Source organism: Manduca sexta, chromosome 19 (genome assembly GCF_014839805.1).
Source record: "Manduca sexta isolate Smith_Timp_Sample1 chromosome 19, JHU_Msex_v1.0, whole genome shotgun sequence".
Taxonomy (NCBI): Eukaryota; Metazoa; Arthropoda; class Insecta; order Lepidoptera; family Sphingidae; genus Manduca; species Manduca sexta.
The window spans coordinates 11,277,250-11,298,135 of NC_051133.1; the positions used below are offsets into that span (position 1 = coordinate 11,277,250).

At 32.7% G+C, this 20,886-nt stretch overlaps 1 protein-coding gene and 1 non-coding gene across 2 annotated transcripts in view; both read left to right on the forward strand.

Annotated features, from left to right (window-relative positions):
- LOC115440347 (diuretic hormone class 2) overlaps window positions 1-11,855 on the forward strand; it is a 56,370-nt gene extending 44,515 nt beyond the window's left edge. Inside the window, exons 2-5 of the mRNA XM_030164608.2 lie at window positions 5,132-5,215; window positions 8,710-8,814; window positions 9,905-9,925; window positions 11,123-11,855. Of these exons, the coding sequence (XP_030020468.2) occupies window positions 5,133-5,215; window positions 8,710-8,814; window positions 9,905-9,925; window positions 11,123-11,252 (339 nt within the window). The 5' untranslated portion in view covers window position 5,132 and the 3' untranslated portion in view covers window positions 11,253-11,855. The remainder of the gene's footprint in view (window positions 1-5,131; window positions 5,216-8,709; window positions 8,815-9,904; window positions 9,926-11,122) is intronic.
- Window positions 11,856-14,067: 2,212 nt separating this feature from the next.
- Trnae-uuc lies at window positions 14,068-14,139 on the forward strand. The gene has a single exon. It is a non-coding gene; the product is annotated as a tRNA-Glu (tRNA).
- Window positions 14,140-20,886: the final 6,747 nt, after the last annotated feature.

Genomic DNA, 20,886 nt, shown 5'->3' on the forward strand with positions numbered 1-20,886 from the left:
AATTTATACTTATGAACAGATAATTGTAACACAAACACAGTCAAACTCGCGAACTCTGCTCGTTAGATATGCTAACCAGGCTTGCAGTTCTATGTGTGAACAAACTAGGAACCAAGTAGTTCTGCAGTGTTAGCTGGGCTAACGAGTGTCTCACGTTTGAATTAAGAATGCATTTTTGTTTTTTCTTTTCGAATGTTGCCAAATCGTATCCATACTCATAAATGTAACTAACGCTTTCAAAAACAAACAACTTAACCAATTTAAAGGACATTTGATTTGGAGTAAACTTGGACTATAAGAAAGGACATAGACAAATTTTTATCCCGGAAAAGTACATATTGGGAATCGCGTAAAGTATTAAACGCGTGCGAAGCCGCGAGCAAAAAACTAAAAAAGAAAGAGAAGATGAGCTGAAATTCTTGTACAGAATTTGGTTATTTATTGTTTTCTATATTACAGATTAAGCCATAAAATATTTTTGACTTGAAATATGACGCATAACTAACTACACTATTAGGAAAACACGCCGACAATGAACCATGTAATGAATGAAAAAAAAAAAACATACTCACAGCGTGGGATTCATTCACAAAACAGCCACAAAACATATTCGCGGTAAATCTGTTAGTTATCATATTGTGTGTAATTAGATTTCAGAGGGCTTTGTCAACATCGCGGTCGGCTGAAGCTACGATAAACGTAATGAGATAGTACAAGCACGTTGCGATGAAGAAACATAGGCCAATAACTATTATCCAAGGTTAATTGTATGGACATTGGACCCTCACTAACATTTTTAATAAAAGAATAATGTTTTTTTCGGCTTGTAAACATATAACTAGAATTAATGTCCAAGAGTGATTAAGTAACAATGATTGTTTTATAAATGTAATATAGTTATTCTATGCCATTAATACTTATACTAAAACAGTAAAGACTATGGCGACTGTGTGTATACTAATAGAAGAATAAAAGTGAAAAAAATAATTCTATAGCTACATTTAAATATTACATATTATAACTATAGAACGGTAATTTTGTTTTTCGAATTATATAAGATCCCAATACATTTTATATTGGCCTCAATTTCATCACTGTTTGCGAAGTGAACATGTAATTTCTTCATTCAATAATGGCGGTTATTATTAATGGTAACATTTTATTTTACTTTAATACAAAAGGCATAATAATATATGAAAGTACTAGAAAATATACTCAAATAACATTTTACTACGCCACCATTTGCCATTTCCATTCAAGAAATGGAATGAATACTAATATAGATAGTAACATTAATTTTAATGCTCATGTTTGTAGTAGCAGTTATTATACAATGGACACATACTTAACATTACCAGATACTTGACCTTTGGAATAACGCATTGAGGTTTAGCGTCCTGGTATGAACAATACATACTTGACAAGCTCTGGTGCTGACTTCAAGACAATTGCATTGATAGTGCAGTTTGGGAATCAAAGGAGCCTTATTCCATAAAGGGTTTGAATAAAATTAATTGTTTGATATCAAGAAAGAGGGAAGGATTAATTTATTATCGTATTACAAAACCATAAGGCATTTAAAAACATACCTAAAGTATATCTGAAATCCGGTACGTTATAAGTAATATTATCGGTTACAAAGTGGTCTTATAACATCGTAGAATTCTGAGATTATAAAGCAAACATTGGGAAGATTATCATACAAAATTTTCGCACTCATGCGATGGTTACTCAATCTATTGTAAAATAGCAAAACACTGTAAAATATTTCATAATTTATCCCTATCGTGTTTTGCACGTTTTTAAAGCGCATATTGGCATATTTGCTGTAAATATTGTTATTATTCTTTTAATGTCTAATGGCGCTGTGACGTCTTGTTACACGGACATTTCAAATAAGATACTAAATTATTACCAATTTGTAATAACTTTTGGAGCACAAAGGTTTTGATGTCCGATCTTTAACTAAATATACTGTTTAATATCTTTGGTTAACATGAAATTACATGTCAAATTTTACTCGAAATCTTTGTTAACATTAACTGGCACTGATCCAATTACCGAAAAGCAGTAAATTATCCACGAAAGTTCCTAATTCCGTAACAAAATGTTTTGGGACACTCAGTTAAAATTTATTTAGCATTTAAACTTGTTAGCAAACTTTCAAATCTAAAGGCTTTAAGTTGTTTAAGTTTTATAACAGCCTAGAAAACGGAGACACAGAAACCACATTTTGTAGTGTTGAAGTTTTGAAAATTTGGCTTGTATTTCTCAGTAGGGAATAATCACCAACATACTAAAAAGTAAAAGTTGTTTATTTATGAACGTGTCATTGCTCTAGTATAGTGTAATAATGCAGTAAACGGCTAAGTTCTAGGTTAGAACCCCAGGCATTAAATTTTCTTTTCATTCCAAAAATCTTCATTTTTCATTCATTCCAAAAAGTATTAGGCAACTTTAAATGTATTTCTATCCTATATTACTATGACCAGACAAATATCCAATCCAATTCCAACTTTATTATTGTAACTTCATTACATAATAACTTCTATAAAGCCGAAACACTTTGCCTAGAAACCTAAGCATCTTTCAAAGGCAGAGACAATTTTATAAGTTATGGAACGCATCCGCCTTTCAAGCGCGTTGGAAATGCTGAAAGTTAACTCGTTTGCTAGTTGCTGTTAAATGAGCAACTTGTTAATCTTGCACTAGAAGTTCTAAATTAACACGAGAATTACATATAAAGGATGAAAACTGAGAATATGTACGTGAAATAAAGATTTATAACGCATAAATGTTCAAACTGTGTACAAATGTTAATTCTGATGTTTCTAAATGTTAGATTCACATTAATGTCAATTAGAAATTATTTCGACGTCCTGCAGGCGATCTAAATATGGATTACAACACACCGACAACATATTTGTATTATTCCACTTTGGAATTCGTTGAAAAAAATATAATAAATGATAAAATATAGTTTCTAAAACATCAAATTTACAGTCAAGTGGACTACACGTATATTATTAAACGTCCCCGTGCGGTAACTGTCCTCAAACACAAGTCGACTGTGCTGATACGATTGTAAGCTCCACTTCGGACGGTGCACCTTCAGTGGCCACTTAACAACCGATCCCTTTATACACGTTATATTTACTACCTTTGTTGCTGTTGTAACAAATGTCTTGCGAAAATAATTGAGATTCCGGGTCATTTTACATAAGGTTTTTGATTGTATCTATCTCAGTAGTTAATTATTTAACTTTTGTTTCTGCAATAAATTATATTTAGATTTTGGAATAATTTGTTGTATATTCTTCATCATCTATTTCTACTTCCATATCGAGTAGCTCTAAAGACTATATTAAAACCAATTTTTAAATCAATACATTTTAATTTTGATCTAACATTTTCCTAATGTCGTTTATAACCTGCACGCTACCTATGACATAACCAATTTATTATTGTAATAGTGGTTGCATAAATTGAAAACCGCTATCGAGTGGGGAGCCAGCACAATGATGCTCTTTGTGAGAACCTAAACCGCTCGCGATATCCGAGAATTTGTGGAGAGTTTTATATCGTACATTACACATGAATAGCCCTGGTTCAAAATATGTGCAAGCGTTCGGTAATGGAAGCAGATGTACTCACAATTCTATCGCGTTTGTGCTAAAAATATGAAAATATTCGTTTGTCAGATTCGTTTGTGTGTTAAAGCCACTTACATCTCCTGTATCATTTATGCAATTCTTGCAGTGGGTTAGTTACTGTTATACAAAAGAGAAACAAAAGAATTATATCAATATACAACAGGGTCTTCAAAATCTTCAAATAAAATTAATTCAGCGTTGTAATATTAAGAAGCAGAGGACATTTAAAAAAAAACATGCCAATATTTTATTCCGAATATAAGCGCAATTTAAATAATATTATTCGGTTTATAAATCATTATTCTCCATTCTTATACCAAATTATTCTTTCATATTTAAATGTGTAATAATATGAGTATGTATGTTATTATTGTTAATCTTCAGGGTAGCCTAGCGCATGATTTTGTAGTTCGATGGCGATCAGAACTTTTTTTCTTCTTGGCAATTTCGAGTCAAATTTAATGAGTATTTATATTTATGTATTTGAATTTCGAGTCAAATTTAATGCTATAAATATTAGTGCTACCGTTGCGAAGCCGAGCGGGTTTCTCGTCGTTATAATAATAAACTAACTAAAACAAGAACCATAAAAGACAAAGCAAAGGAATCCAGTAAACGTTGAATGATTTTTCCTGTATTGAACTCGCGTTGTATGTCATTTGAAACCCGCTACAAACCGTCCATCAATGAGATATTTCATTCTCTTCAATACCGCTGTTGGTTTTATTTGATTCACACTTCCCTTTATTGTTTGGCATTTCTCTCTCGTCATTTTAAATGGCGTTTTAGCGAAATAATGGACGTTTATTTATCTTTATTTTGACATTTTAACTCGGTGTCGCTCGAGTCATTAATCGTTGTTGGAAGAGCATCTAAATTCCTCTCACGTCTATGTAAAAATATTTATTAAAAAGTAATCTATGTGTTGTATTAATTCTGTCTTTTTATCATTTTGTACCACGATAAATATTACACTATCTAATTTCACATCTTCTGATTTAAGACTATACGTCACATAAATGTATAAGCTGCCCAAATACAAAAGTCATTCTCTAATTTACGACTCTAAATAAATGGTAATAAAATTGATACTGTCTACTTTAGCTGTTTAATACTATTACCGTCAAATAAAATTTACTCGAAACTTGTAAAACAGACCCCAAGTCTTAATTATCTATACCTTACAACTAGTACGTAGACATTTATGCGTATGCATATGTACTACGTAGATATTTAAGCTGTTATTAGGGTTACAGCTTATTCAAATAGCCTTTAAAAAACAAGTTCACTTTTCGTTAGACATTCAGTGCACCGTAACAGAATTCTCGTGTTTTTTTAATTAAGAGATTTTATTTACTGTATAAATTCTTATACAGAGTTACCTTAATGCATTTCTAGACTTAAGTTAATTTGTTAATCCGACCTCCGACGTTGGATATTCGTTTTTTCTTTTATTACAAAAGTGGTTTTTGTTTCAGAATGGTTCGAGCAACTCTTCTGCTGGCGAGCTGCGTGCTCCTCGCCCTCCTCCTGGTGGTACCAACTCTTTCCTACCCCAGGTAGTGGTATTTACTCCAGTATCAAAGTATTTACTTATCAAGAAAGCCCCCTTAACGAATTACAAAAAACTTTACTAAGCTTGCTGAAGAATAACATTGCGATCACGAATTTGACAGTGATTCCGTCTCGAACGGTCTATTACATCTATACTATTATATAAAGCTGAAGAGTTTGTTTGTTTGTTTGTTTGTTTGTTTGAACGCGCTAATCTCAGGAACTACCGGTCCAAACTGAAAAATTCTTTTTGCGTTGGATAGCCCTTTGTTCGTGGAGTGCTATAGGCTATATATCATCACGCTATACCCAACAGGAGCGGAGCAGTAATGTCTAATCTCAGGAACTACCGGTCCGAACTGAAAAATTCTTTTGCGTTGGATAGCCCTTTGTTCGTGGAGTGGTATAGGCTATATATCATCACGCTATACCCATTAGGAGCGGAGCAGTAATGGCTAATCTCAGGAACTACCGGTCCAAACTGAACATTTCTTTTGCGTTGGATAGCCTTTTGTTCGTGGAGTGCTATAGGCTATATATCATCACGCTATACCCAATAGGAGCAGAGCAGTAATGGCTAATCTCAGGAACTACCGGTTCGAACTAAAAAATTCATTTTGTATTGGATAGCCCTTTGTTCGTGAAGTGCTATAGGCTATATATCATCACGCTATGACCAATAGGAGCAGAGCAGTAATGGCTAATCTCAGAAACTACCGGTCCAAACTGAAAAATTCTTTTTGCATTGGATAGCCTTTTGTTCGTGGAGTGCTATAGGCTATATATCATCACGCTATACCCAATAGGAGCAGAGCAGTAATGGCTAATCTCAGGAACTACCGGTTCGAACTAAAAAATCATTTTGTATTGGATAGCCCTTTGTTCGTGAAGTGCTATAGGCTATATATCATCACGCTATGACCAATAGGAGCAGAGCAGTAATGGCTAATCTCAGAAACTAGGAGTTTGAACTGAATAATTATTTTTGTGTTGGATAGCCCTTTGTTCCTGGAATGCTATAGGCTATATATATCATCACGCTATGCCCAATAGGAGCGGAGCAGTAATCGCTAATCTCAGGAACTACCGGTTCGAACTGAAAAATATTTTTGTGTTGGATAGCCCTTTGTTCCTGGAGTGCTATAGGTTATATATCGTCACGCTATGACCAATAGGAGCGGAGCAGTAATGAAACATGATGCAAAAACGGGGACAATTTATTAGTTTTGAGAGCTTCTGTTGCGTGCGCTGCGTAAACGGTTAAAATTATGCAACAATAATGTATGACGGGATTGTTCCTCTTAAAAAGTTCTACAAAAATATATCATAAAACAAAGTCCCCCGCTGCATCGGTCTGCCCAAACGTGTTAAACTCAAAAACTACCCAACGTATTAGGATAAAATTTGGTATGGAGACAGTTTGAGACCCTGGGAAGAACATAGGCTCCCCGGGAAAATATATAGCGTGACTTTTATAATGGAAAACTTTAGCCCGAAAAACTTTATAACGCGGGCGGAGCCGCGGGCAAAAGCTAGTATTATATAAAAGCTTACGTCCTATAAGAATATCGATATTAAAGAGTCAGCATCCTGGATATATCTAATCTATTCCAATAATTTGGTAAGTAGACATTCCTATTCAAATGTTTTCTAAATTTTAAATTAAGATGCTAGTAATAAAATACAATCTTCAATTCCCAATAATAGTCATCTATGTTTCTAAGAATAGAAGACAGAGTAAAACCCCAAGGGAGTCAAGTTCAAATCATTAATTGGGCAGTCAAGTGATCAGCTTATCTTGCAATAAAATTGTCATCAAATTTCACTAATAATTACCTTGATATTGAATAGAAGAGGAAAAATATGGTCTTTAAAACAGAGGCACGGTTTTGAACAGGCCGCCATAATTATGTACAACGGCGATGGATAATCATTGCTTAGTGATCTATGTGGACTCCACTCCACTTACAAAAGGAGTCAGTTTCTCGAGACAATATAAAACATTGGCATAAATAATATCATAAAATAAGCTATCCAGCTAATAAACCTATTGTAGTTTCTTAAAGAATCGCTGATTCACTAACCATTGAGTAAAAGTATCAGGGAAATGGAATTTAATGTTACTCGACTGTCCGAAGATATTTCCATTGTACTGACAAAATTTACTTTCAAATAGCTTGTATTCAAAACTGTAGCTGATTAAGCATATTTTGCAAAATTAACAGCCAGGAGTGCCCAGATTTAATTTGTAAAGCGAATACAAAATTAATAAATAATTTTGGTTAATGGCTGTAAACTAAATTGGCATTATATTTCCATCTAGACTCCCCGATTTCTACAAACTCATTTATAATCATGAAAACTAAAGAGAATTTTAATCTCAATGTTTTCTATTCTTTTAGTTTTATAAATTCTAATTGAGTTTTAATAAACATTACTAGTTAAGTCATGTGTATTTTATATTTTTTTATAAAAGATAACGAAACATCTGAACTAATTCTAATTAGTACACTGGAATAATTTGAAGTTTTCTAATATTTTAAAACATAGCTAATTTAATGCGAAGACCGCAGTCAATATTCAAACAAAGGTAATTGGGTAAATATTCCTAAGGATATTACTAAACATACAACGTTTAATAATTAAACAACGGTGTATTTATTCTAACATGTATGAAAACTCCTATTGAACGTACTTGAATGAGGACCGGAAAGATAATCAAATAAATATTCCCCACGATAACCGTGTCACCCTGAGGTCACAAGGTAAACAAAAGGTAAGGGAGCGGTAAAATTCAATACATATCTCGTGGCAAAGGTATCAAGTTAGGACAAGTCCCACAGGGACAATAATTAGGTCCTGTTTCATAAGCTTCAAGTAAATTTTATTTGACAGCAACCGTATTAATCAGTTAAAGTAGAAAGTACTAATTTTGGGACCATAGATTAAAGTGTGACTTTTATATTTGGTCGGCTTATATATTTATGTGGAAGTAGTATTTACTCAGAAGTTATGAAACAGGCCCTTAGAAGTTGTGTTCATTACAAAAACATTATATCAAACTGATGAATAATTTCATTTACTTCGGTTTTAAAACTTCACGATAGAAGAATCTGGAAGCACTTTTAATTGAAGGTCATATGCATAGTCGTTATGGAATACACCCTGCTTGAAATATTCATTAAAAGATTTGTTTATTATAGACAAATTGCATAAATCTAGAGTTTTGTTTGTTTTTTCGTATATCTTAATCTCTGGAACTAGTGCTTCGATTGTGAAATTCCTTTACCAAAATTATGCTACATTATCAATGATGGGCTACTTTTAACCCAAATTCTTCCCAGGCACAATAGTGAGCAGTAAACTAGTATTGAATATATTAATTGGTTGTGTTTCTAGCTCACATTATTTGCTGTTATTGCAATGTATGGTGTTGGAGAAGGGGACAGGCGTACGTTGATACGTTGTTCGCTTCCAAATAATACTACCCTTTTGTTATCAGTGTGAATAACTACTATCGCGAAGAAGGCCCGTACGAACCCGAAGAGATAATGGATATGCTGAACCGCCTCGGCAATCTCATCCAGATGGAACGCAAAATGGAAAAGTAAGTCAACTATTAGTTAACGTTTTGTTCAGTACTTCTTTCTGTTTCTTTCCACAAATATTCTCAAACATCTTTCGAACTTTATCTTTGGAAGCGACTTAAATTAAATATCTCCTGTTCTTCAATTCTGCATGAATTCCTACCCTGGCTCTGAGTGTTAATCATCTTTGGAATAAATGTAGTAAACCTAAATAACTTGAGTTATATTATTCATGAACAACTTAAGTTCTTCGAGTACATTTTATTGCTTCGCTTAAAGAGTAAACCCTAAATTAAGTTATTTGTGGTTCTCATTTCATCTTGAAATGGTTTGTTATTAAGTATTTTTGTTTGTGAATCTCAATCTCATTTTCGATGATATTTGTGTAACTAATGTAGGTATATTTATATTTACGTCTAAGTATTCAAAAAAGCTAGTAGAAATACCTCCTCATTTTTTTACATCTATAATTCTATATCTATACTTTTACTATAAAGCTGAAGAGTTTGTTGGTTTGTTTGAACGCGCTAATCTCAAGAACTACTAGTTCGAATTGAAAAAATATTTTAGTGTTGGATAGTCCATTTATCGAGACAGTCTATAGGCTACATAACATCACGCTATGATCAATAGGAGCAGAGCATTCTTGAAAAATGTTGCAAACGCGGAGAAATGTATTCCTTTTGAGAATTTCCTAAATGAAATTTATCCTCTTCAAAAATTCAAAACTATATTATAAAACAAAATCCCCTGCCGCATCTGTCTACCTGTCTGAACGCGATAAGCCCAAAAGCATCCAATGGATTTCGATGAAATTTGGTATGGATATATTTTGAGACTCTGGAAATGACATAGGCTACTTTTTACCTCTTCTAAAATTTAGCAGGATTTTAATCCCAGAAAAGTCTTTCACCCGGGCGAAACCGCGAGCAAAAGCTAGTCCATAATATTTCTCACACATCTCCATGTAGATATTTAGTTTGAGTTCTTTAAAACAAACCTTTGAACTGACTACACTGCACATTCTTTCCAAAAATAAGATTTAAAATTAAACACAATCAATTTGAATAATAAAAAGTCACAAATATTCATAACATTTGTATTTTTCAGCTATAAAGACGACATTACTAGGTATGTCTGGAATATAGTAAGCCACGCTAATTACAGTCCCGCTTTAATTTAGTTGTTTGTAAAGCATTTTTGCCTGACAAATCTTATTAGTATTCTATGCATGGATTTACTGTAGGACATGCTTTGTGCAAAAAAAATAAATCTTGCTTACAGCTATTTTAAAACAAGATGCCAAACTAATTCACCAAAGGTTGTATCTCAAAATGCCTTTTATTATTCGCATTTTATATATAGCTTTAAAATAAAAACCGAAATCTCGGCTTAAACAAAATAAAATATTCTACGGATTTTACCGCGATTTTTTATATTATAACTTCTCCGTTCGAAGTACAAAGTCTTCGAAACGTCGGGAGAAAATTAGAATATAAAAAACTCCAATAAAAACCGCAAAATAGTTTTATTTTAATAAAACTGTTAATATCTAAAATTTACGTAAACATAAGTAATCATTTAACTTTATGGGAGACGAAAATATAATCGCGTAAAACACTATTTACTCCCAAAATTTATAATTTTATATGTTTATGGACAATTCAAAGTTCCCAAGGCATAGCGTTCTTAAGTGTTTAGAAGCGAATTAGTTTAATAATTTAGTAACTATGTTAGAGCATTCCTTGTAAACCAGTTTGCGTAGCTTTGGGACCAACATACTAAGAAAGTCACTTAGTTTTGGTATCTCCTAGAGTCTTTATAATTGTACAAATCAGTACCAAAAGATAATACTGACAGTTAATACCATCTTATTTATGATATGAACGAAATGTAGAGTTATTTAGATACATACAACTTTAGTCTCGTATTCTAGAAATTGTAACCTTTATTAGAATAAATCTTAGTAGATTATGACAGTTCGTAGAACAATCTAGAACATCTTTAGTATTCTAGTTCTTAATTATACTGTAGTTTGTATATAAAGCACCAATATGTACGAATTTGATTATCTTTGATTTTCCACTTACTATTATATCTTTTCTAAATAGATCAATATTGACTTTTACATCACAATGTCATTTCAAATTTCGAAGAACATTTTAGAACACTTTCAGCTTAAATTATTACTCATTAGTTCACAAATAGAATAACAATCATGTAATTTATACTCACAAACACCTTTTAACTAGAGTAGAACGATCTAGAACATTTTTCAACTTACCTTCACAATATCAAGCTTATACTCATGATTTCTTTAATTTCCAGTGAGAAACGTGCCCTGGATCTTGGACTCAGCCGCGGATACTCTGGAGCTCTTCAGGCCAAACACCTCATGGGACTTGCTGCTGCCAACTACGCCGGAGGTCCCGGCAGGAGGCGGCGAGATGCCCACTAAAACCTCTAGACTACTTCAGAACAAAATCCGTCGTCTATACTGTGGCTGGCTTACAATAATCATGCTTAAGCTTATTAAATTAAAAAGTAATTATCAGAATTGCAGATTTCTAATCTCTACGAATCTAGTCTACTGTTATCCATTGTTAGTTTTGTTAAATTATGTATTTTGAAATACTTTGTCTTTTATATTAATTCAAAAAATATTTATTTTCATTTCTTCTGTTCATTTATCATTGTAATTTTATTTTTCAATAATACAAGTCTGATTTTGTACCTATTGAAATACAATCGATTCTAGTCATTTTAAACTGTATTACATTTAATTTTACGTCTATTTTAATTATCAGTATTACTTAACAGTATTAATATTCACATTAAAAATAGTTCCTTCATCGTAGTTAAAAGTATTGAAGCGCTTAATTGTAAATTAAATATTTAAAGTTATTAAGAAATCCTAACTGTCTATAAATTACGGATGTCTTATAGATCAATGTTACCATTTCAATTTATATGCGTGGCGATTCTATTTAGTGAATAGCGAATGTAAGGAATACCTCCTGTCTAGAGTTTATTGTTAAAAATAAAGAGATATTCATATTTATATAAAGGAGTTTAATTTACCCGGAGTTTGTGTTTGCAACATGTGAATACACATAATACTTAAAATGAAACATTATTTACATTTCGTGGTATATACATATAAATATTTTAATAAAATGAATGAAAATTATTATGATAGGACGTTAAATTAAGTTTTAAATTGTCTTTAATTTTTTTATTGCTTTGAATGACGAGACGAGCTTGGCGTTTGTCTCATAGTAAACGATACGACCACTCATAAACAGTAGAAACACCATCCAGCAATTGCTGCTAGGTGGCAGAAATAGACATGGCCATGGTACCTACCCAGGCGGGCTCTCACATATGAGAAACTTACCACCAGTGATTTTATATTTATATTATGAAATAATGTACGTTGCATTTTCGGAAATAATATAGATTACACTATCTGCTTTGGTAGTATAACTATTAATTGGTCATACGTTTTCTAGTCTCTTATCTAATCTACTATCTATAGGCGTGCTTGTCTAGTTGCGCTTGGATTAGTTAGAACTTGTGATTTTGTATAAACCTTGCCCGAAAAAGTTACTATAGAAACAGAAATAATTATTTACGTATGAACCCATATCAGCCTTATGACTTGCTAAATGAATGAGACTATAAATGATCTCAAATCCATTATGCAAATCTTAATTCAACTATCACACGTAGTTTAGTAGAGTCATGTATTTAATTAAATAAAGTAAACCCGCTATAATTCATTTCACTGCAGAAACATATTTGTATCAAATTATAGAGCATGCAATATTATAATGGACGTTAAATTATAGGGGAGATTTAAATTTTTTAATTTATTTAACAACTTGTATGGCTTACTACGTGTGTATTATAAACATTTGAACTTAACTTCCGTACAAAGAATAAAATATTATTTCACACCTACACAGTTCAAGAATTAGGTCACCAATTACAGACAAATGGAATAATGACTATACTATGAATAACTCCTCTTTAAGTAAGTAAATAAATATAGCTCAAGTCATATTTTAATGTACACTTTTATTATTTCGAAGTGTCCTATGGAACACAAAACATACCTAATTATTTATCTAAAACACACATCTCTCATAACAGGTCCCTTTCGTCGATTAATTAATAAATGGCGTTTCCATAATTCTTTACCTCTCTCAATCTTTTACACTATCAAATTATTGCATAAACTAAAAACTGCATAAACTGGAAACACCCACTCTGAGGCAATTCTTGTGCGCTTGGTCCTCACACCAAATGCACGCCCACGCGTGGGACATTTGTAGCCCTAGGCACACGGTGCAGTGTGTATACCTCTTGGCTGTGTTATCAAATTGAGGCCTATCCTTATAGTCACGCGAACATTTCCCTTCCCTTTCCGCTCCGCCCATTTTAGTGTGGTTTTTCTTCCTTTTCCTTCACTTCCTTCCCTTTTCTTCCTCCCCCACTTTCCTCCAGGACCCTGCAGTGGTTAAGCTGGGAGAATCTAGAATCCCATTCGATATTTTCCCCCGGTCTCTACTAAAAAAAAAACGAACTGCATAACCTGCCTTTAATACTTATAATCAAAACTTTAAACTGTGTTACAGTTCTTGGTGGAATTCTATTCATTTTTAGACGGCAGTGTATCCATGATTTTTGGGCGCTAGAAATCGCCGATTAAAAAATGATGCGGGTGCCATCTTTTATTAAAAATAATGTCAGTTACTGCTTATTTGAAATTGCAATGAAACATATTTTTATATACTAGCGCTATCTATTATATATGATAAGAACTTGATAGTATTGTAGAGTCGAGAAATATAGAGTACGAAAGTACCGTGCGTATGTAGCGACATCTACCAAATATCTAATAGACTATTAGGTGAGCTTAGCAAGAAAAATGTTAAATACTGTTGTAATTCACATAGATTTAGGTAGATGTCACTGACAGAAAAAATACGACAAATATTTTTTTTTATTTCACATTTTTTTTTTATATCTATATTAACATTGCTTGCTTCATTGTTTTAATGTACATGAATCTGATAATAAATACGATAAATATTAATACTTATATATTTTCATGTTATAATTACTTTTTTTTATTGAAATGGTCATAATAATTTTATAATTCGATTGAGTGATTATGTAATCTTCTTTACGTAAAAAAAGATAATAGTATTTTATTTCACTTTTAAACTATTTGTAAATAATCTATAATTTTACAACACTATACAACATCCCGTATGGTCTAGTGGCTAGGATACCTGGCTTTCACCCAGGAGGCTCGGGTTCGATTCCCGGTACGGGAAAACCTTTTTGATTATTTTTAGACCATAAAATAACCTATACTAGCGAGCTACTCTAACATAAAATGGGATTTTATTTATGTTAGAAATTTTGGGTAATGGAATATCCAGAGAGTAGGTATCTGTTAGGACTATAACATAATTAAATACTTAATAATATTATACACAAATTACAATACTATTAGCGTTAAATTTTTTATTATTGGAAATTTTAATTTTCGTTCAACATTTCGTTGGAACCGTTTAAAAATGGTTTTGAAGATGTGAAAATATGAAATATAGAATTAATAATTTTCTCCTAACGTTTCGAAGACTTTTTGACCACGAAAGCTGCAGAGTCTTCTAAACATCGGGAAAAAATTATAATATAAAAAAGTGTGATAAAATCCGTAAAATAGTTTCACTTCAATGTCTAACATTCGCGTAAGCATACGAAATCATTAATTCTGTATTTCGAAAGCATTTTAAATTTGTTATAACAAAATATCGCAACAAAGCGTTTCAGTTTTAAATATTACTGTTTTAAACACCTACCATGATAATTTGAGCTCTATCAATTGTCACATTTCACGTTCCTGCTGCAGGGTGAACGGTTCAAGATAAATTGGCTTTTAAAACAAAAAGGGTGATGTGTATTCGGTCGAACGCCTTTTAAACATGGCGGCATTTTGTATTTTTAGACATTATTTAAAATGGCGTGGCTCTAAGCTAATAATAAAGTCATAAATATAAGTCCACGAATCATTAGGGTGGGATATTACTAAAATAAATCAACTTTAGAAATGTTTTATTAATATTAACTTTGTTATAAAATATATTAAGTAATTAAAGAGTACCTACTTATAATACTGTGACAAATTAATTAGACATAATAGCTTTATATATCGTGTCATTGCTTTTTATACAGCTAACAATTAATCAGTACTCGGGCTAAATTGGCCAAATTGGCTCTAAATTAATTACTGATTAAAATATAATAATTTATTACTGATTAAAATATAATTAGGTACCTGCCATATTAGATTTGTCTAATAAATAAAGTTCAAACAATCGATTGAGAAGGGCCGCCTATCAAAATAGCGCGCTAACGGATTTTTTAAAAGACATTTATAGTCCACAAAAAAAACATATTTAATATACAATGTTTTTTTTACTTTGGTTATTTAATGGATATTTTTTTAAACAGGCACCTAAAAGTGACTTCACTGCACCTGATGGTAAGTGGAGTGGGGTCTAATAGAATGTCGACTGACGAGAAATGATTACCCCTCGGCAGTCGACACAATTATGCCGGCCTGTTGGAACCAGATATAGACAGGCTGGTCCCGGAAAGCGACACACTCACGAGGGCCACTATGGCGGGTTTTAACACTTTGTGTTCGGTAGTCGCTATCCGGATGAATATTAACCCAATACACTACCCTGCCTAGAATAGTGTAAACTTTTTATATGTTAATAAGGAAGCCTTTCCTTGTTACATATAAAAATTTAAAGCGAACAAAAAATATATTTTTATTAAAATAATACCAATAGTGCCCACTCTCCCTATTCAGTCAAAATATACAGAATTATATTCAGAAGAAAATGAAAATTAACAAAAACCAACAATAACGTACAATAACTTTTGTTTTAAATACGCAAGACACAAATATCCGATATGATAGTTAACAATGTTTCCAAAATTACCATACGCCGATAGAGGCAGTGTTTCGAGTCAGAACCGATCGAGTGGTTTGGGGTGAGTTCAACGACACCGATCGATAATGCACCCTCGCGTCTGCCAGCTTCGCACAAACATTCGCCATAAACCCTTTGTATCACAATTTTCCATAACATTGAGTTATTGCACAATTACTCTTCTTTAGCTGAGACTGAAAGCTGAATGAATTATGTGTAGACTTGTAGTGTAGAAGAGTGAACAGAACGAATAGCCATTCTCATAGAAATGTATGAAGATTATCTGTGTAGTTGTAAAGCCAATAATTTTTCAACTTCGATTTCCAGACGGTTAAAAAACACGACAGTTAACTACCTGTTCTACTTTAGTGATGTTTAAGCTATACTTAGGAGAAGGCCAATCAAAAATTTTGCATTTTTTATTTGAAAATTTTCAAGAAAACCTACAGTAGTCTGGATTAGAATTTCCTTGTGATGTTGGGAAAGACACAAATAGATAAAAAAATTGGCGAAACGTACATTACTGCGCACGGTTCTATGTAGATATAGTCCTTGAAGATGCGAGATTGAACTTATTTATGGACGAAAAATACTTTCCAATACCCCTTAAATACGTGCATTAAATATATTCTACAGCAAAACATATACAGTCTTATACGTTACCATAGTTCAGGAATACAAATTTAATTGCATAGATAAAAAATTTGACGCAATCGAAAATCGTTCTTATTCACCAGGCGAACGACGTCGGAGCTGATAAGAATTTACGAGACTATTAAACTTGGTAATCACCATAGCTTGTAAAAAACCAACGATCTCCGCTCGGTGCAAAGGAATTATTCTGGTTTACAGCATCTAAATATTACTTTTATAAATAAAAATAGGATCACTAGTAGGTTTAGTTTTAATTATTAAGTTACGTGGCAGCGAAGAGATAAAGGATGATGAATTCCAATAGCAATTTTTATGTCTTGTAAAATTTATATAATTTGAAATACCGTATAATATATTTTTGCACAAGATTTTACTATACCAATTAAGTCCCCTGACTTCTGAGCTAGATAGCTAGTAGTTAATTTTGATAAATTTTGATTCAGTAAAACAAAGTAGATTAAGGTTCTGTTGCACTTACTATGTTTTGTCTCTTCACTACTCCAGTTTAAATAAAAGAGAATGGGAAGTAAGTTTTACATGATTTGTAGACAGTGGAAATTAATGAATAAAAAGGATCATATTGCGCAAAAATTAACTCACAAAGTGATCCATATGCATCTTATATTTCAGTCAGTTGGAATTTACAAAAGAGTCCAATTATTCATCTAAATTCTTGTAATCAAGCACACACCTTACACCTTACTCAGTGACAAAACTAATGTAAATAGTCGTTACTCTTTAATGCGAGGAACAGAGGAAGGACATTCTAGTAATAAAGCCTGACACAGAAACGGACTTCGAACTCCCCGGTGGGTTCGGTATTTTATACGTAATTTGGTCCTTTACCTGTGTGTGTAGATCACAATGTACTGCGACAAAACTAATGGCTTTCTTATGGCGACACTGAAAATGCATCCTTATTGCTATAAACTTAGAAACAACAAATAATCAGATTTAACAAACTGATATATAACTACCATTTAGTAGAATTATGCTACAAACAGCGATAGTTTAGTTGGGTGTGGAACGGACTGACTGAGACGAATGTCCGCAGGTTTAATACCCAAGAGCATACATACGCCTCTGATTTTTCTAAAAATTATGTGTGTAATCTTTGGAAACCATCGCTTGCTTAAACGTTGAAGGAAAACTTCGTGAGGAAACCTGCATAACGCACTAGACCAGTGCAGCATGTCCCCAGTAATAGAGGAGATCCGTGCCCAGCAGTGGGACAGTATACAGAGCTGATATTATTTATAAAATTATATACAATTATGCTACTATAATACTGTTAAAATCGGTTCAGTCGTTTTAGAGACACACCCAAACAAAAATACCAACAACTTAATAGGTGTTGATTTACGAAAAATTACTGAAAACGCCTTTAATACGTAATTACCGACAAGCAATTGTCTTAAATTAAATATTGAAAACCACCACGTCTTCAGATAGGAAATCAATCATTAGGTACTTATTAATACAATTATTTAAGCAATTTATACACAATTGGCTTAATACAGAAACCTTTTATTATAGTTTCATCAACCTTTTGCAGTACAATCTACACAAAACGATGAAAAAATTAATCCATTGCTTCAATTCTGTTGATGAAAGTTCAAATAAGTCGCACAATCTCGGAGACATGAGATTAAACACAATAAATGAACAAAGGAGGATTTGTTTGAATAAATCCAGACATCTTTTATTCCATTGAACAATGTGGCGATGCAATCAGCCCCGAGACTGATCACTTCGTCACAATATTTTTATAGAAAATAAAGACAAGGCTTTGAGATATACATTTCGTGTTGGATGTTAAATTACTGCCTAAAATCTATCAGCCGTTATATACATTTAAGGTAGGAATGTGCAAAGGCTTACGAACATTTTTTTTTAATAAATTAATGTTAGTTTTTTTTTAATTTTACACTACCAAAACTTTTATTAATAATAAAAGTTTTGGTAGTTTTGGTAGTATAATAATTGTCTATCCAATAGTATTCGTTGGAAATTAAAATGATGTTGCACGGAATCAACAATTTTAATCGTATTTTGGTTATAAAATTGAAGAAATAATATCCATAACTAAAGTAAAGGTAACATATTGTAGAGATATGTGTGATTTTTTTTCTATATTCATTATAGTTTCGAAACTATAACTTCTAAAAATATGGTTAACGCGAACATGTTGTAGAAATATTAAGATTATTATTCTATAATATGTACATATGCTTTGTAAATTAGGAATACATAGCTTCTAAAGGACGCTTGGTTCGCTGGGGTGAGCGCCTGAATTCAAAATGGTTAAAGATCATGAGAAAACCTGCAAGTCGGAGTATGATTAGAATTTTCAAAGTATGTAAAGTCCGAATATAGACCAATTAAATGAACGAACTACTCCCTTTAGTATACATAGGCCATGCCCGGTAATGGGAAATTAAATAGTGCTAGATATTGACCTCTTTTAAATGTATTAAACTATTCAGCTATTAATTTTTTATATACCCATCCAGAACGTTACAAAAGGGAATGTCGAGGCGCATGTAAAATATTCTTCAGGCAGTAGATCCCGCTTTGTTTTAAGTCAAACGCCCACGGTGTTTGTATATATCTAGTAGAGATTTCCCCAAAGTAACAATGGATAACCAATTTATACGAAAAATAATACCTTAGTTATATGTGTACAGCAATCTAGCATATAAAATACCATCGTATTCTCAAACTATTGACTTGTATCGTATCGTCCTTTGTTACTTGTAGAAATCGGAACAATTAAACTTTGTTCAAGCACCGATTTTGTAGAATTTCTTTGTGAAGAATATTCGTTAAATTATGGAATTTAGTAGCTTTGTTATACTCCTTTTGTGGCACATATTATTATTAGACACCTCCATACGCCATCAATTCTGCAAACATACGCAAATCTCGAGTACCCTTATATCAAAAAGTCAAATGTTGCTACAATTAAAAATCGGACCCAGGTTATCCTCGTTCTTATACCATAAGTGCACTAATATTTTGCCAACAAGCCAAACACATTGTAAAGACATCTGTATAAGCAAATCGCAAAAACAAAACACAAAAAACAATATCCTTAAAACGGTAGACAAAAAAATAATATACATAAAAGTGTGACGCGAATCGGTATTGTGACAACACTGCGACGTTGACAAATGAGGTTGGGCGTCAGAAAAACATCAAGCGCCTATTTGTACGTCGGCTGACCTTGCTCCTTGAATTATAGACTGCGACTTACGTACGTTGCATAATTCGCGTCACGTAAATTGGCGCTTATTCCTAAATACGGTAGGTTTGTTGTATTGCGGATTTTCTTGTCTATTCGCCAATTACTAGATAGTCTTATGTATGATTTTTTTATACGTGCACAGCAGTACCACCACTGCACCAGATGGTAAATGGAGTGGGGTCCAATAAAATGTCGACTGACTAGAGATGATTCCCCTTCGGCAGATACAATTTTGCCGGCCTGTTGAAACCAGATATACACAGGCTGATCACGGAACGCGTTACACTTACGTGGGACGCTATGACGGGTTTCAACACTTTGTTCGGTGGTCGTTATACGGGCGGATATAAAATATATCCTACCACCAGCAAATCATGTATGGATATGTTCTATGGTTGGGCCTATTTCTGCTGTTAAACAGTCTGCATGCATTTTTTTGTTTTAACGTATAAGACTACTAGTATATCTACTTGTTAATCTCTTTGATTGGATAAAAAAAAATCAAAGACGACAGAAAAAGTGGCTTCTCTGGGCGGGCTGCAATGTAGTTTTATGCGTAGTGAAGTCTTACCAGAAGAAAAAACACTTTAAAGTAATACCCACATGACCTTCGAACAAAAATCGACCTTATGTTTATCAACTTATGGCTGTTTTAACTCTCCATCATAATACCTCACATCAACCGTGTCCAGTAAATATCGATTTCATAATCTAATTTACTTCTACTGGCGTTTATTGTCATTAATTATGAACGGATGGACGCTTCGTTTCATTGAAATATAACCGCTTATAACTTTATTACTATGCTGGTGAAAATTGTTTTTTGGAATTATAAATTAAATCGACAACAGCCCTACAGACTTTTATTGTTTCCTAGATAAGAAATCATATCCAAATAAGCCACTAGCGTCATTTTTGTACCAAGTATAGAAAGAAAGAAACATTCGCACAATATAATGGGACGCACACAAACATTTAAAAAGTAAAAAACAAAAATACATAAAGTATTCGGGCAAGATACATCCCACGATACTGCCGAAAAGGTTCTAGTTCAGCACTAAATGCCGGGCAATATACATATATACAATGGTCACTATCTAGTCATAGTGTCAGATCGGCTTTCTGTTACTGTTAGTAAGAAAAACAATATTTCGGCAAATACTTTGTAACTT